The sequence below is a fragment of the Papio anubis genome, chromosome 10 (assembly GCF_008728515.1).
Source record: "Papio anubis isolate 15944 chromosome 10, Panubis1.0, whole genome shotgun sequence".
Classification (NCBI taxonomy): domain Eukaryota; kingdom Metazoa; phylum Chordata; class Mammalia; order Primates; family Cercopithecidae; genus Papio; species Papio anubis.
The window spans coordinates 113,792,508-113,810,932 of NC_044985.1; the positions used below are offsets into that span (position 1 = coordinate 113,792,508).

General features: G+C 42.3%; 1 protein-coding gene across 2 annotated transcripts in view; it reads left to right on the plus strand.

Moving 5' to 3' along the window:
- The window catches only part of FBXO36 (F-box protein 36), a 91,178-nt gene extending 87,405 nt beyond the window's left edge, over positions 1 to 3,773 (plus strand). For both annotated transcript variants that reach the window (XM_021924072.2, XM_021924073.2), the window contains exon 4: positions 1,378 to 3,773. In XM_021924072.2, coding sequence (XP_021779764.1) covers positions 1,378 to 1,566 — 189 coding nt within the window. In that variant the 3' untranslated portion in view covers positions 1,567 to 3,773. The remainder of the gene's footprint in view (positions 1 to 1,377) is intronic.
- The last annotated feature ends 14,652 nt before the right edge of the window (positions 3,774 to 18,425 follow it).

The window sequence follows — 18,425 nt, forward strand, 5'->3', positions numbered from 1 at the left end:
ACAGAAGAATAGAACATCTTCTACATTCAAGACCAAAAGTGCTCACACCTTGCAGGAATTGGAGAAGGTTTGGATCACATCACCGGGTGTAGCATCTTGATGAGTTGAAGGACTAAACCTTGAAGGACTGTGGAAGGGGAGATAAGATAATGAATGACCGTCTAACATCAAAAAGTTTTGGAGTCCGTAGATACCATATGATTCAGTGTTGCTGTTTAGCATAACCATTATGCTAAACACAGAGTGCTTAGCATAATGCTAAGTGCTAGCTAAAGACAGAGAGAAGATGGAATGATGGTAGAGGGAGCAAATTATAAATACAACTCTGGCCAGGCATGGTGGCTCATGCCTGTAATCCCAGCCCTTTGGGAGGCTGAGGCGGGCAGATTTCAAGGTCAGGAGTTCGAGACCAGCCTGATCAACACGGTGAAACCCTCTCTATCAAAAATACAAAGTTTAGCCAGGCATGGTGGTGTGCACTTGTAGTACCAGCTACTTGGGAGATTGAGCCAGCAGAATCACTTGAACCCAGTAGGCGGAGGTTACAGTGAGCCGAGATCACACCACTGCACTCCAGCCTGGTCAACAGTGAGACTCTGTCTAAAAAAAAAAAAATAGATTAAAAAAAAAAAAAAAAAGATAAGGCCTAAGGCCGGGCGCAGTGTCTCATGCCTGTAATCCCAACACTTTGGGATGCCGAGGTGGGCGGATCACCTGAGGTCGGGAGTTCAAGACCAGCCTGACCAACATGGAGAAACCCCGTCTCCACTAAAGATACAAAATTAGCTCAGTGTGGTGGTGCAAGCCTGTAATCCCAGCTATTCAGGAGGCTGAGGCAGGAGAATCTCTTGAACCCGGGAGGCAGAGATTACAGTGAGCCGAGATTGCGCCACTGTACTCCAGCCTGGGAAACAAGGGCAAAACTCCATCTCAAAAATAAAAATAAATAATACATACATAGATAAATAGAGATGAATTGGAATTAACTAGAGGCAACAAACATCACCCAGATGTTGACAGTGACTGATGGGACTTGGCTGCAGTGGGGTGGGGGTGAAGGTGGAGAATAAACACATTTTCCCTTGCGTGAGGGAGCGTTGCCTGGTGTTGGTAGGAGCATGTTGTTTCTACTGCCATCACTGGGAAGTTTAAGTGTGTGCAGAAGGTATGTCCTTCACATATATGTGCACTGAGATATTTGTGTCTGGCTCTTTTCCTCAAAGAGGAGGTTTCTCAAGGCAGGACCTGTGTCTGGCACAGGCAGTGTTTCTCCCAGTGTCCCACAGGCAGCAGGAGTTTCATAATGAGTTTGAGTGAGTAAATGGCTTTTACTTAACACATGTGCTGTAACCCACCTCTGACTTTCCCCTCTCACAGCTGTGCATGTCTGATAAACTGTGGGAACAGATAGTCCAGTCGACCTACGACACCATCACTCCTGACGTGAGGGCCCTAGCGGAGGACACGGGCTGGAGGCAGCTGTTCTTCACCAACAAGCTCCAGCTCCAGCGGCAGCTCCGCAAGAGGAAACAAAAATATGGAAACCTGAGAGAAAAGCAACCTTAGGCACACGTTTTCCTACCAGCAGGGAGCTGAGGCACGGCTGTGTTTCTCTTCAGTGTCCAAATCTCTTCCGTCTCCTTTTTTTAAGAACTAAGAGGTTTTGTTGATGCATGGAGCCATTGGAAACTCATAGAGGATTTGCACACAAATGCAGCAGAATCTGGCTCCCCAGTGCCTTGCTAGAGTCACCATAATTCTGAGGTCAAATCATGGCCCGAGGACAAGGGCTGCAAGACAGAGAGTCCCATAGGCCATCATCGTCCTTATCCCACACCCATTAGAAAAGACGCTTCTATTGTATATAAACAAACAATAAATGATTATTAGTAGGTTTTTATTAGACATCTATTTTATCTAGGCATTGGAAAGGGTAATGGTGCTTTTGAATTTTTTCCTGGCGTTGTGTCATCTGAGTCCAGCCATGAAGCTGGTGGCTGACTGTCCCCACCAGGAACCGTGAAGGGTAGGTACCACAGGAGGCGCTCGGGGTGGGTGCAGCTGCCTTCCCAACTTTGTTCTGCTAAGTCCATATTCAGGGCCCTGTCCTTGGGGGCCCAGGATGCCAGGCTCCACCCCCACATGTAGACAGCTTCCGACCTGGCGCTGGAGCATGACTGGAGAAGTGCAGGCATCCTGCTTGTGGACCTTGCTCAAAGTACAACTTCCCAGGACTACTTCACATTGTTAAATAAACCTAGAAACTTTTTTTTTTTTTTTTGTATTTTCTTTTTAGTAGAGGTGGAGTTTTGCCATGTAGGCCAGGCTGGTCTTGAACTCCTGACCTCAAGTGATCCACCCGCTCCGGCTTCCGAAGTGCTGGGATTACAGGCGTGAGCCACTACATCTGGCCAAAACCTATAAACATTTCTTAGAAAAATGCCGTTTCCCCAAAGGAATGTGAACAGCTACCACTTTTAACAAGGATATTTAAGAAAACAGGCTATGAGTTAACTAAGTAAAAATGTAAATATGGTTTGCATGCTGTTAACATGGCAGAGGGGTAAAAAGAATACAGTGCTAGGGAAGAAAGGTCACTTCACTGGGAAGGATTACTTAAAAATGTTTTTCTCTCTGCACTTTTATGATTATTAAATACCCCTAGAAAATGAACTCATAGCAGCAAATAATCTAATGACTCCTTTTAGGTTACAGAGCGAAGTAGCTTTCTACTTCCACATCACCTTATAATATAGCCTTATAAATTCTTCTTTCCTGCAACCTCCACTTTCCTACCTAGGAAAACTCACATACCTCTGGTGCCAGAGAAACTGCCAGGATGCACCAGGGCCCCGTGAACGATGCAGAAGTTGTGGACTCTGGCTCTTTGTCCCACCTAAGTCCTTCCAGAAGGGCTCTACAGCATGGCTTAGTGACATTAAAAAAAAAAAACTAAACCCATGTAATATCAAACAAGATTTTAATCTTCATTCACACACCCTTAAAACCCAGTCATTGGGCTCCCCGGTGCCAGTTTGAGACCCTCAACCTAGCCCTCTCTGCTTCTCATTGCTGGAAGTACACACAGTCACAAGTTTTCCATGACTGTGAAATTCAGTGCAATCTGCTTCCCGGCAGATGAGGACCCTGACGTGGTTATGTCTGGATTTAGTCCAAGAACAGAGCAAAGCTTTACTTGTCAAGAGACCCAGGCAGGCCTCATTCTCCACTCAGGAGAGTCTGCTAGGGCAGGTACAGGTGACCAGCAGGCAGCTCAGGGCAGGAGGGCACGTGCTCTGCACAGCTCTGGCTGCCTGGGCTCTCCCTGAGCTCCCAGACTTCACTCATGGCCTAATTTCAGTGACAGAACATAGGTTTTACTGTGAGGATGCAGACACGACCACAATTATGTATGTCAACATAACTTCATAAATATGTAACTGTCACTTATTTGTAACATCAGTGCAAAATGATTAAAGCTTCATGTGTAGTGTTTTATCAACAGATTCTGAAAGCTTATGGACATGCATAATAGTCGATTCAACATGAATCAATAAGAACACAAATATGGCAATTTGAAAACACTATGTATATACCTACACACATATATATTATACTTACAATATATACTTACATATAGTATATAATAATATTACATATAAAATGTTATAAAAATAGATGCTAATGTAAATAAAAATAAGAGCTATTAATATGTTGACTATTGTTAAATAATATCTAAAATAATACAGACTATTAAATTATTTCAATACTTACTTGCCCTAATAATCTGAGTGCCTTATTACTTGATTATAATTGTTTTTGCCAAAATAGAAACAATATCATCAAGTGAACATCCTGTGTGTCCCCAGCATCCTTAGCAGTTGAAACACTTTGTCCCTCTCTCCCCCATCTCATTTTCCATGTCCACGTGACGATCCCATAACGTGGTAATAGGCAGCGATTGTCTTGACTTTCTGCTTCTATTAACAGCTTTCATGTGGATGGATAAATCTGCTTTATGTCTTAATATTTCAGAGTGAAATGCCACACAATTTTTTTTTTTTTTTTTTTTTTTTTTTGGCAGAGTTCCACTGTTTTCACCCAGGCTGGAGTGCAATGGTTCAATCTCAGTTCATGGAACCCTCCACCTCCTGGGTTCAAGCGATTCTTCTGCCTCAGTTTCCCTAGTAGCTGGAATTACAGGCGCCCGCCACCAACCCCCACTAATTTTTGTATTTTTAGTAGAAACAGGGTTTCACCATATTGGCCAGGCTGGTCTCGAACTCCTGACCTCAGATGACCTACCCACCTCAGCCTCCCAAAGTGCTGGAATGACAGGTGTGAGCCATGGTGCCCAGCCTTACAGCATTTTATAATCTTGCTCTTTCTTATCTTTTCAATCAAAAGTGTTTCTACTCTGTTCTCATTTACCATTGTAATTATACATACTGAAAATTTCTGATTGTTTATATATTTAGTGTTATAAGAGCAATGTATTAACAATAGAAAATATGTATTCTTAATTTATAACTAAATAATAAACATATTTCACTTAACGTCAAGTTCTACTACTACCTTTTTCCCAAACAGGTTCGTATAGTATATGCATTAAGCCTCAGCAATATAGAATCCAAAATGTTTTCTTTCTTTTTGGAGACAGAATCTGGCTCTTGTCACCCAGGCTACAGTGCAATGGTGCAATCTCGGCTCACTGCAACCTCTGCTTCCTGGGTTCAAGCTAGTCTCCTGCCTCAGCCTCCCGAGTAGCTGGGATTACAGCCACACGCCACTACACCGGGCTAATTTTTGTATTTTTAATAGAGATGGAGTTTCACCATGTTGGCCAGGCTGGTCTCAAACTCCTGACCTCTGATCCACCCACCTCGGCCTCCCAAAGTGCTGGGATTACAGGCGTGAGCCACCGTGCCCGGCCTAAAATGTTTTCTTTTACTGAGTAGGCCCCAGAACTAAGGCTGAGATGATCATGTGGGGAGGGACTGCAAGCAGGGGTAAGGACAATGCATCAGGTACCACTTGTCATTGTTTTGTGAGCTGCTTGTGTACATAATGGTCATCAGTCTTTATTTATTACCCCAAACTGGCTCCCGAGATGCTGAAGAATAATATAAAACAACCTTACGAAAAAAACATTTGCATCACAGTTTTTTGCTCTGAGTTTTAGTATAATGACCTCTATCTTCAGTTTGTATTAATATACTGTGAGAGAGTATCCAAGCTTTTCAATTGTGAGTAGTTGGTTTCAACTTGAAATGGATGTATTTGATGTTATGTTAAAAACATCAAGTGATAAAAAACATCTTGAAACAAATGACAATGGAAACACAATATCAAAACCTATGGGATGCAGCAAAAGCAATCTAAGAGGGAAGTTTATAGCAACAAATGCCTATATTAAAAAAGAAGAGAGACCCCAGGCCAGGTGCAGTGGCTCATTCCTCTAATTACAGCACTTTGGGAGGCTGAAACGGGAGAATCCTTTGAGCCCAGGAGTTCAAGACTAGCCTGGGCAACATAAGGAGACCCTGTCTCTACAACAAATAAAAATATTAGCCCAGCATGGTGGCACATGCCTGTGGTCCCAGCTACTTGGGAGGCTGAGGTGAGAGGATCACTTGAACCCAGAAAGTCAAAGCTCTAGTGAGCTGTGATCACACCCCTGTGTTCCAGGCTGGGCAACAGAGTAAGACTGTTTCCAAAAAAAAAAAAAGGATAAAGAAATACCCTAAATAAATAGCCTAACATTACATCTCAATGAGTTAGTAGAAGAACAAACTAAATCCAAAGTTAGCGGAAGGAAGGAAATAAAAATTCCAACAGAAAAAATCAAATAGAGAACAGAAAAACCATAGGAAAAACTCAGTAAAACCAAGAGTTAGTTCTTTGAAAAAATAAACAAAATCAGCAAACCCCTAGCTAAACTAAGGAAAAAAGAAGACTCAAATAAAATCAGAGATGAAAGTGGAGCCATTCCAACAGATGCCTCAGAAATAAAAGAATCATAATGGACTATTATGAATGATTATATGCCAACAAATTGTATAACCTGGAAGAAATGGATAAATTCCTGGAAAAGTATAACCTACCAAGATTGAATTGATGAGAAATAGAAACCTTGAACAGAATAACAAGTGAAGAGATTGAAGAAGTAATTAAAAACCTTCCAGTGAAGAAAATCTCAGGACCAGATGGCTTTCATGGTTGATTTCTAGAAACATACAAAGAAGAATTGTTACCAATACTTCTTAAACACTTCCGAACAATAGAGCTAGAAGGAATACTTCCAAACATATTTTATGAGGCCAGCATCATCTTGATACCAAAACCAGACAAAAACACAAGACAAGAAAACTTCAGGCCAGTATCTCTGATGAACATTGATGGGAAAATCCTTCATAAAATATTAGAAAACTGAATTCAACAACACAAAAAGATTGTACATCAAGACAAAGTGAGATTTATCTCTGGCATGCAAAGCAGGTTTGACATACACAAATCAATCAATGTGATACATTATCTTAACAGAATGAAAGAGAGACTACATAATTATCTTAATTGACAAAGAAAAAGCATTTGACAAAGTTAAGCATCCTTTCTTAATGAAAACTTAACAATTTATGTATAGAAGGAAAGTTCCTCAAAATAATAAAGGCAGTTTATAAAGACCTCACAGCTAACAACATAACCAACAGGGAAAAACTGAAAACTTTTTCCACTAAGATCCAGCACAAGGCAGGGATGCCCACATTCACCACTTCCATTCCATATAGTACTGGAAGTGCTTGCTAGCAACAGCAATCAGACAAGAAAAATAAATAAAAACATGCAAGTTGAAAAGGAAAAAGTAAAATTATCTCTATTCGCAGATGACATGATTCCATAGATAGAAAACCCCAAAGATTTCACAAAAAACTGCAACTAATAAATGAAGTCAGTAAAGTTGCAGGATACAAAATCAACATATAAAAAAATCAGTAGCATATCTATACACAAATAGTGACCTTCTTGATAAAGAAATCAAGAAACTAGTTACATTTACAACAGCATCACAAACTTAAAATATCTGGTCAGGTGTGGTGGCTCACGCCTGTATTCTCAGCACTTTGGGAGGCCGATGCGGGTGGATCACCTGAGGTCGGGAGTTCAAGACCATCCCAGCCAACATGGTGAAACCCCATCTCTGCTAAAAATACAAAAAATTAGCTGGGTGTGGAGGCAGGTGCCTGTAATCCCAGCTACTGGGGAGGCTGAGGCAGGAGAATTGCTTGAACCCAGGAGGTGGAGGTTGCAGTGAGTCGAGATTGCACCACTGCACTCCAGCCTGGGCAATGGAGCGAGACTCTGTCTTAAAAAAAAAAAAAGAAAGAAAGAAAAAAGAAAAAGAAAAAGAAAAAGAAAACAAACTTAAAATATCTGGGAATAAATTTAGTCAAGGACATGAAGGATTGATACACTGAAAACTATAAAACAATGATGAAGGAAATCAAAGAAGACACAAATAAATACATATATTCATGGATGAGAAAATTTAATATTGTTCAAATATCTGTATTACCTAAAGAAATATGCAGATTTAATACAGTTCCTATCAAAATTCCCAAGGACATTCTTCACAGAAATAGAAAAAAAAAGCCTGGGTAGTACAGCAAGAACCTGTCTCTTAGAAAAAAAAAAAAATTAAAAGTTAGCCAGGTGTGGTGGTGCATGTCTGTGGTCCCACCTACCAGGGAAGCTGAGGCAGGAGGATTGCTTGAGCCTAACAGTTCAAGGTTGCAGTGAGCTATGATCATGCCACTGCACTCCAGCCTGGGCAACAGAGCAAAGTCTGGTCTCTAAATAAAATAATAAAGAAAAAAATCCTGAAATTCATATAGAACCACAAAATACTTAGAATAGCCAAAGCAATACTGAGAGAAAATGTTTGAGGCCTCATACTTCCTGATTTAAAATTATATTACAAAGCTACAGTAATCAAAACACTATAGTACTGGCAGAAAAATGGAAACATAGACCAATGGAACAAAATTGAAAGCCCAGAAATAAGTCCAAACACATAGGGTCAATTAATTCTCAACAAGGGCACCAAGAGGACAAAATGAGGATAGGATAATGTCTCCAATAAATGGTGCCGGGAAAACTAGATTGCCACTGCAAAAGAATGAAATCTGACCCTTACCTTACGCCATACATAAAACTCAACTCAAAATGAATAAAAGACCTAAATATAAGACCTGAAACCATAAAACTTCTATGAGAAAACTCCTCCTTCTGGGCTCAGTCCCTGACATAGGCCTTGGCAATGATTTTTTTGAATATCATACCAAAAGCCCAGGCTACAAAAGCAAAAATAAATAAATGGGATGATGCCAAACGACAACACCTTTGCAGAGCAAAGGAAACAATCAACAAAATGAAAAGGCAACTTACAGACTAGAAAACAATATTTGCAAACCACATATCTGATAAGGAGTTAATATCCAAAATGTATAAAGGACTCTTACAACTCAATAACAGAAAAATGAATAACACCATTAATAAATGGGCAAAAGCTCTGAACAGACATTTCTCCAAAAAAGATGTAAAAATGCCCAACAGTGGCTGGGCATCATGGCTTATACCTATAATCCCAGCACTTTGGGAGACCAAGGCAGGAGGATCATGTAAGCCCAGGAGTTTGAGACCAGTCTGGGCAATATGGCAAGACCCTGTCTCAACTGTAAATTTTTTTTTAAAAATGGCCAGCAGGTTAACCAGGCATGGTGGCTCACGCCTGTAATCCCAGCACTTTGAGAGGCCGAGGCGGGCAGATCACCTGAGGTCAGGAGTTCAAGACCAGCTTCAACAAGGAGAAACCCCGTCTCTACTGAAAACACAAAATTAGACAGGCGTGGTAGCGCATGCCTGTAATCCCAGCTACTCGGGAGGCTGAGGCAGGAGAATTGCTTGAACCTGGGAGGTGGAGGTTGCGGTGAACCAAGATCACGCCATTGCACTCCAGCTGGGCAACAAGAGCAGAAAACTCCATCTCAAAAAAAAAAAGAAAAGAAAAATGGCCAACAGGTATATAAAAAGGTGCTCTACATCACTAATCATCAGAGAAATGAAAATTTAAACCAGGTCGAGATACCACCTCACACTCATAAAGTTGGCTCTTGTCGAAAAGACAAGTGATACATAACAAATGTTGGCAAGGGTATGGAGAAAAGGAAACCCTGGTACACTGTTGGTGAGAATGTAGATTGGTACAGCTATTATGGAAACAGTATGGAGGTTCCTAAAGAAATTTAAAATAGAGCTGCCATATGACCAGCAGTCCATCTTCTGGGTATATATCCAAAGGAGATGAATCACCACCTCGCAATGATGTCTGCAATCCCATGTTCATTGCAACGTTACTCACAATAAGCAATGTGGAAACGATCTAAATATCTATTGATGTACAAATGGATACAGTAAACGTGGTAGATGTATACAATGCAATACTATTTGGCCTTAGAAAAGAAAGAGATCCTAGCATTTGCAACAATACAGATGGACCTGGAGGATATGATACTAAGTGAAATAAGCCAGAAACAAAGAAAAACATTGTCTAATCTCACTTATATGTGAAATATATATCGTTTTTAATTATATATATTAATATATATTCACATATATCTGTGTGTGTGTATGTGTGTGTGTGTGTGTGTGTGTGTGTGTGTATAATTTTTTTGAGAAAATTCTCGCTCTCTCACCCAGGCTGTAGTGCAGTGGCACCATCTCGGTTTACTGCAACCTTTGCCTGCCAAGCTCAAGCGATCCTCCCATCTCAGCCTCCTGTCCTGAGTAGTTGAGACTAGGGTGCCACCCCGCTCAGGTTAACTTTTTAGTTTTTTGTAGAGATAGGGTCTCACTATATTGCCCAGGCTGGTCTCAAACTCCTGGGCTCAAGTGATCCTCCCACTTCAGCCTCTGAAAATGCTAGGATTATAGGCATGAGCCACGATGCCCAGCCCTGGAAAATATTTATATATATATATACGCACTCATATACACTGAGATAGAGAATGAAACAGTAGTTACCACAGGCAAAGTCTAGGGAGAGAGGAAATGAGGAACTATGGGTCAAAGCATATAAAATAGGAAATATATAAGATAAAAAGTTTAGAGATCTGATGTACAACATGAGGACTGATGTTAATAAAATGCATTGTGTTGGGGATTTTTGTTAAATAAGTAGATTTTAGCTGCACTTGTCACCAATAAAAAGGAATTATATGAGATGATATTGTTAATCAGCTTCACTATAGTAACCATTTTACTGTCTATATATATCCCACAACATCATCCTATAACTCTCAACTATACGCAATAAAATTTATATTTAAAAAAGCCAAAAACATCAAGTGAACAAAGTGCCACCACACTGAAGAAAAATGGCACCTGCAGTTAACACCCTAACAATATGCATTGTCATTTTACAAAATAAAATTAATAGCTTCACTTCGACTTCATTTTCAAATAAGATCATCTGCACACTGAGGCAGCATTAGCCTGCCCTTGCAACATGGAACTGTCAGGGTGGGGCGCTGCAGAGGACTACCTGTATTACATTCTCTCAAAAATGGTTTTCCACTCAGGAAAGTTATTTTCAATTGGGAAATCTGTTCTGCCCATGGCTACAGACTGCATTGGAATAACCTCAGAAATAATAATAATAACAATAATAATAATAATAATAGCAGCTTCTATCTATTGTCTACCATGTGCCAAGAAATAAACAGATAGTGAACAATTGAATTCTTAACAGCAGTCCTTAAAGGTAAGTAATATTATTTCTGTCATTTCTCTCAGGGGTCTACAAACTATGGCATGGACCTAATCTGACCAGCCTCCTGATTTTATAAATAAAGCTTTATTGGAACAGCATTTATGTGTTATCTATGGTCGCTTCCATACTACAATGGCAGCATTAGGTAGTAGTCATAACACGGACTGAATTGCCTGCAAAATCTAATTATTCTGAGAGGAGAAGTTAATTTTTTCATAGTTTTATAAAACTGAGACTCAAATCTCTACCTACTAAGTCTGTGTTCTTAACCACAAATACCACAGCACCGCTCCTTTCAGAGCTAACACTACATCTCACCAACAGAACTTAAAAAGGTGATGGCATTTGTGCGATCATATTTGAAATTATAAGGAGAGGGCCTTGAGCATAATATGAGACTATTCAAGATTGGTTGCCCAGAGAAAATGCCAAGCTTTTGATGAACTAAATTATTGCCTATTTTTAATAAAGTATCTTTTGTTGTTGTTTTTGAGACAGGGTCTCACTCTGTCGCCTAGACTGAAGTGCTGTGGCACAAACACAGCTCACTGCAGCCTCAACCTCAAGTGATCCTCTCACCTTAGCCTCCCAAGAAGCTGGAACCACAGGCACACATCACTACACCCAAATAATTTTTGCATTTTGTGTAGAGATGAGGTCTTGCCATGTTGCCCAGGATAGTCTCAAACTCCTGGGCTCAAGTGATCCTCCCACCTTGGCATCCCAAAGTGTTGGGATTACAGGCATGAGCTACAGCACCTAGCCTAAAGTGTCTTAAGGCATTTAAATAATGAGTAAGGGGTAAATTCTTCTTTGAGCCCCTCATATACTTTTATGGAAAACTACCAGGATGAGTAAAGGGGGTGAAGAAATACAGCTTACTGGTTCTTTCCCAAACTTAGTCCCCTCTTCCTGCTACTTTCCTCTACTAGGCCACTTGGAAATCTGCCTCTGCCAAGAAACCCTTACCTCTTTCTATTTCACCTGGCAATTCAAGAGGAGGTGGGATTGGCTCTCACCTTGCTCGCCAGTGCCAATTGGAGACCCTCAACCCAACTCTCTCCTCACAGTCCAACTGTAGCACCTTTCCTGCATCGCAGTGGTCTCCGCTCTCCACCATGGCTCAATTCCTTTTCATAGATGACAACTGCTTCCCCTTTCCAGTCTCTGCAATTCAACATCAGCGTTCCATCCCCTCCTCACTGTTCTCCGAACATTTTGACGCTGGAGACCTCCCATCCACACATACCACACTCCAACCTGGGCAACCTGGAATGCTTATCCTTCCACAGCCTTCACATCTGAGCTTTCTGGTGTGGAGCCATTGCTTCTGGAGGGAAGCCTCCTTACCATCTTGAGGAGTTGCCTCATTTCCAAAGCTCACTTCTAAGCTTCTGTGAATCTGTAGATGTGACCGGTTTGCTCTCTGCCCTAACCTGCGTCCCTTACTGCCTGTTCATCCAGTAGCCCCTCCCTGACTGTACTTGATTGCCTGCCCTCTCTGAATTCCAGGATTAGTGAAACACTCAACGCGTGAAACACTCTTGCCCCGTAACCTGCAGCTTGTCCACCTGATGGGCAATTTGTATCCTCTTCCCTATGGTCAGACGGCAGAGCATCGCTCGCGCACATCAGATGTGCTGCCTTGGCCCCCGACTGACCTAGCCTGGCTTCCTTTGGCTTCTACCCATTGCCTTAACCGGCCTTGCATTACCTATTTCCTGGGCTTCTCACAGTGGATCTTCAAGCCTTATCTCCCACTTCTCAGAGATTAAGCTTTTCAGTGTGAATGTCATAGCTTCTCTTGTCTCCTGCATGAAACCTCCCTGTCCTGGGCCCACCTTGTCTTTCTTCTGCCTTCAGAGGGAGGAGTTGACTTATTTACAGTGCTCACCTCTCCATTGTTAAGGATTCTGGTCTTTCTCATCTCCTCGTTCTCTATATCTTCCATCTCTCCTCTTCACAGATTCTCTTTCCTTTTCTTTTTTGAATACTTATGTAAGTAGAGACAGGGTCTTGCTATGTTGACCAGATTGGTCTCGAACTCCTGGCCTCAAATGATCCTCCTGCCTTGGCCTCCTGTGCCGGGATTACAGGAATGAGCCACTGCATCTGGCACCCTTTTCTTTTCCTAAGAATGTAGGAATCGGCCAGGCTGTAATCCCAGCACTTTGGGAGGCCAAGGCGGGTGGATCCCTTAAGTCCAGGAGTTTGAGATAAGCCTGAAAAATAAAGTGAAAAGTGAGATCTTGTCTCTACAAAAAAAAGAATATAGGTCTCTCCTTAAAAGAAACTTAATTCTAATGACCTTCTCAGTGCCCTCTTATTTCTCTCCTTCTGAGCCACTGAACAGCTATAACAATTACTCTTCCCTTTGTCCTCTGCTATTCCCGCAATTCCTTAGCCTCTCTTGCTCATCTTCTGAAGCTACTCTCTTAGCTGCTACCGAGAGTTTCTAATCTAGTATCCCTTTCTCAGCTCCCGTTGTTAATTCATTTAAAAATACTGTTTTAGGCAATGTGCAGTGGCTCACGCCTATAATCCCAGCACTTTGGGAGTCTAAGATGGGTGGATCATCTGGGATCAGCAATTTGAGACCAGCCTGACCAATCTGGTGAAACCCCATCTCTACTAAAAACACAAAAATTAGCCAGACCTGGTGGCATGCACCTGTAGTCCCAGCTGCTCCTGACTTCAAGTGATCCGCCCGCCTTGATCTCCCAAAGTGCTGGGAATGTGGGGAAAAGAAAGAGAGATCAGACTGTTACTGTGTCTATATAGAAAGAAGTAGACATAAGAGACTCCATTTTGTTCTATATTTGAGATGCTGTTAATCTGTGACCCTACCCCCAACCTTGTCCTTGCAAGAGACATGTGCTGTGGTGACTCAAGGTTTAAAGGATTTTGGGCTGTGCAGGGTGTGCTTTGTTAAACAAGGCAGTATGCTTGTGAAAAGTCATTACCATTCTCTTAATCTCAAGTACCCAGGGACACGTACACTGCCAAAGGTCGCAGGGACCTCTGCCTAGGAAAGCTAGGTATTGTCCAAGGTTTCTCCCCATGTGACAGTCTGAAATATGGTCTCGTGGGAAGGGAAAGACCTGATCGTCCCCCAGCCTGACACCCGTGAAGGGTCTGTGCTGAGGAGGACTAGTATAAGAGGAAAGAAGGCCTCTTGGCAGTTGAGATAGAGAAAAGCATCTGTCTCCTGCCCATCCCTGGGCAATGGAACATCTCGGTGTAAAACCCGATTGTATGTTCTGTTTAGTGAGAAAGGAGAAAACCGCCTTAGGGCTGAAGGTGGGACATGCTATCGGCAATGCTGCTCTTCATGCACTAAAAAGGATTATGAGGATGTTTACATATGCATATCAAGGCATAGCATTTTTCCTTAAACTTATTCATGTCACAGAGATCTTTATTCATATGTCTTACTGCTGACCTTCTCCCTACGATGATCCTATTATCCTGCCACTTCCCTTTTTCTAAAATGGTAAAGATAATGATCAGTAAATACTGAGAGAATTCAGAGACCGGTGCTGGCGTGGGTCCTCTGTATGCTGAGCGCCGGTCCCCTGGGCCCACGTTTTCTTTCTTTGTACTTTGTCTCTGTGTCTCATTTCTTTTCTCAAGTCTCTCCTTCCACCTAACGAGAAATGGCCACAGGTGTGGAGGGGCAGGCCACCCCTTCACTGGGATTACAGGCATGAGCCACTGCACCTGGCTTAGCCTACTCTCTTTTATACTGAATTCCTTGATCTTTTCAGCTTTCAGATGCATACATGTGTATGTGTATTAGTTATATGTTGTGTCCACATATATGTACACGTCTATACTTGTGTTGGATATTATCTCCACGGTACCAAGTTAACATAACAATAAACGAGTAACCGAAGGTTAAATAAATAAGCCTAAATATTTTTCAAGTTCATGTGACTTGAGTAAATCTTTTGGTAAATATGAGTAGTTTAATATTGTTGGTTTAATAAAAACAAATGTCTTTTGACTTATCAGCAAAATACGTATTTAATGTTAAGGTGATTGCTTTTATGATACTTAGATAACATATGATAATATTAATAGCAAAATGGTTAATAGAAAATTTAAGTTGAGATGATGGCTAGAAGCTGAGACAGCAGAATTGCTTGAACCCGGGAGGCGTAGGTTGCTGTGAGCTGAGATCGCACCACTGCACTCCAGCCTGGGTGACAGAGAGAGACTCCGTCTCGAAAATAAATAAAAACTAATAAATAAATAAATACTGTTTATTTATTAGTTACTCTGTGCCAGGGCTAAGCCCTGGAAACACTTGCGTAACTAGAACACAGCCCTGTCCACAAGCAAGTTCAGTCAGTAAACGCTCCCCATTTTTCATAACATCCGAGGTTCTTCACTAGCCGGCTTTACTTCCTACCTCTCTTCTCTTTTTCTTCCACCTTTGAAGGATTCTCCTCCTGTTTTCACCTGTGGAAGTCCTGCAGCTGTTCCTTCACTGGCCAGCAGTGTGGGTCCTACAGGGCTGCTGGTGAATCCAAGGCCATCCAAGGAATGCTGCCCTGAAGAGAGCTGAGTGACTCTTTCTCCTTTCATGCACCCTTGGGAAATGGGGCACACTTCCAGAGGACTTTCTCCAGGTGGTGTTTCAGTGTCTGCCTTGTGCTTGGAGGCACTGTGCTCACGCTTGGGAGTGCCATGGAAGCAGACAGAACAGGTCCTGTTCTCATGCGGCTTCCTTCGTTGGGGGTCGTAGGGGAGGGGATAAAAGGATTAGGAAGGTGATCGAGTTTGAAACCTCTTCCTTGGAGATTGTGATATGCTCCTCTGAGTAGAGTTTATTCTCAGCGCCATCCTGTTCTTTTTTTTCTTTTTCTTTTTGAGATGGAGTCTCACTCTGTCGCCCAGGCTGGAGTACGGTGGTGTGATCTCGGCTCACTGAAACCTCTGCCACCCAGGTTCAAGCGATTCTCCTGCCTCAGCCTCCCCAGTAGATGGGACTACAGGCGTCCACCACTGCGCCTGGCTAATGTTTGTAGTTTTAGTAGAGATGGGGTTTCACCATCTTGGCCAGGCTGGTCTCAAACTCCTTACCTCATGATCCACCCGCCTCAGCTTCCCAAAGTGCTGGGATTGCAGACGTGAGAGCCACCATGCCCAGCCTTTTTTTTTTTTTTTTTTTTTTTTTTTTTGAGACAGTCTTGCTCTGTCACCCAGGCTGAAATGTGGTGGTGTGATTTCAGCTCTCTGCAACCTCTGCCTCCCAGGTTCAAGCAATTCTCCTCCCTCAGCCTCCTGAGTAGCTTGGATTACAGGCAGGTGCCACCACTCCCAGCTAATTTTTATATCTTTAGTAGAGACAGGGTTTCGCCATGTTGGCCAGGCTGGTCTGGAACAACCCCCTGAGGTCTGGACCTCAGGTGATCCACCCACCTCAGCCTCCCAAAGTGCTAGGATTATAGGCATGAGCCACCATGCCCGACCACCATCCTGTTCTTTTGATTAATACTTATGAGACCCATGACTTGACGATCAATCTGACCTCCCACTTTGCAGAGATTAAGCTTGTCAGCGTGAACTTCTCATAGCTTATCTGTCAAGGTTTTGAACAAACAACCTTCCCCTACCTGTGCAGCCTGGCCTTATCCCTATTCCTGCTTACTTCAGGCTATTCCTTGAAGCTGAGCTCCTGCTGTGCTTTCCGGGTCTGTGTTTTCACCCATGTTGTTCTCCTGTTGCCCCGTCATCATGCCAGCCCCCTAACCAAGTCATGCCCGGCCTCCGGGGCCACTTCACACTTCAGCCGTCTCTCCTTCTGATTTCCCTAGCACAAAGTGTGCTGCTGGGATCTTGGGAGTCCTCAAAACCCTTCGGTGGTCTGTGAGGTCAGAACTATTTTCATAATAAAACTAAGACATTATTTACCTTTTTCATTCATTCATTCATTCTTTTTTTTTTTTTTTTTTTTTTTGAGACAGGGTCTCACTCTCTTACCCAGGCTGGAGTGTAATACGCAGTCTTGGCACACTACAACATCTACTACCCAGGCTCAAGCAATCCTCCCACCTCACCCTCCCAAGTAGCTGGGACCATAGGTAGTGCCACCATGCCTGGCTAATTTTTGTATTTTAGTAGAGATGGGATTTCACCATGTCGCCCAGGCTGTTCTCAAGCTCCCTGGGCTCAAGCAATCCTCGCGCCTCAGCCTCCCAAAGTGCTGGGATTACAGGGAAGAGCCACCACACCTGGCCCCTTTTGTATTCATTCTTTCACAAGTTAGCAGTGGAATTTCCCAGAGGCTGTGTGAACTGTGATGTTGTTACTCTGATGACTAGTGGAATGCACACTTGTCTATTTTTGTGTTTTCTAGACTTTTCTAAGGTAGTAGGTTTAGGGTACGAATATGTTGAATTTTCAGAGGCTAACCTAGTTTGTTTTCAGTACTTCCACTGTGCTCTTGCTAGTTATCTTTGTTATACCTGCTATCTTTTTTTTTTTTTTTTTTTTTTTTTTTGAGACTGAGTTTCGCTGTGTTGCCCAGGCTGGAGCACAGTGGCATGATCTCGGCTCACTGCAACCTCGGCCTCCTGGTTTCCAACGATTCTCCTGCCTCAGGCTCCCAAGTAGCTGGAATTACAGGTGCGTGCCACCATGCCCAGCTAATTTTTGTATTTTTAGTAGAGACAGAGTTTCACCATGTTGGCCAAGCTGGTCTCGAACTTCTGATCTCGTGATCTGCCTGCCTCAGCCTCCCAAAGTGCTGGGATTACAGGCATGAGCCACTGCGCCCAGCCTATACCTGCTATCTTTTATGTAACCTCATTCTCATCCAGTAAATTGGTATTCTGAAGTTTATCTCTGTGGAAACACAAGAAGTAGATATACTTTGTTGTCTTACTTTGCAATAATATTTAAAAGTACTTTTGTTTTGTTTTTTAGAGGGAGTCCCACTCTTGTCACCCAGGCTGGAGTGCAGTGGCACGATCTCAACTCACTGCAACCTCCGCTTCCTGGGTTCAAGCAATTCTCCTGTCTCAGCCTCCCAAGTAGCTGGGACTACAGGCACCCGACACCACCCCTGGCTAATTTTTGTATTTTTAGTAGAGATGGGGTTTCACCATATTGGTCAGGCTGGTCTCGAACTCCTGACCTCAGGTGATCCACCCGCCTTGATCTCCCAAAATGCTGGGATTACAGGTGGTGAACCACCTTGCCCAGCCAAAATACTTTTTAAAATAGCTTTTAAACCCTAAAATGTGAATTCTAGAATTTAATATTTTATTGACAACTTAAACATTTATATTTTTATTCTATTTAAGGATGGATCATTTGCTTTAAAAGGGGATATGGGAAATCTTGCTTTCTTAGCCCACAACTGCACTATCTAAGACTAAAGATGCTAAAACAAAAAAATGAAACTGCATATTAAGGAGTTTTCAAACTCACATAAGGGAAAAACTAGTAAAAAGAAGTATAAATATGATTCAGAAGGCACTTTTCCGGGGCTTTATAGTGTTAAAATTTTACTTTTTTTGGACCCCTCAAGTTGTGGCATCACTTTGAGATGAATCATTCAGAGACTAAAGAAAAAAGGAGTTGAATA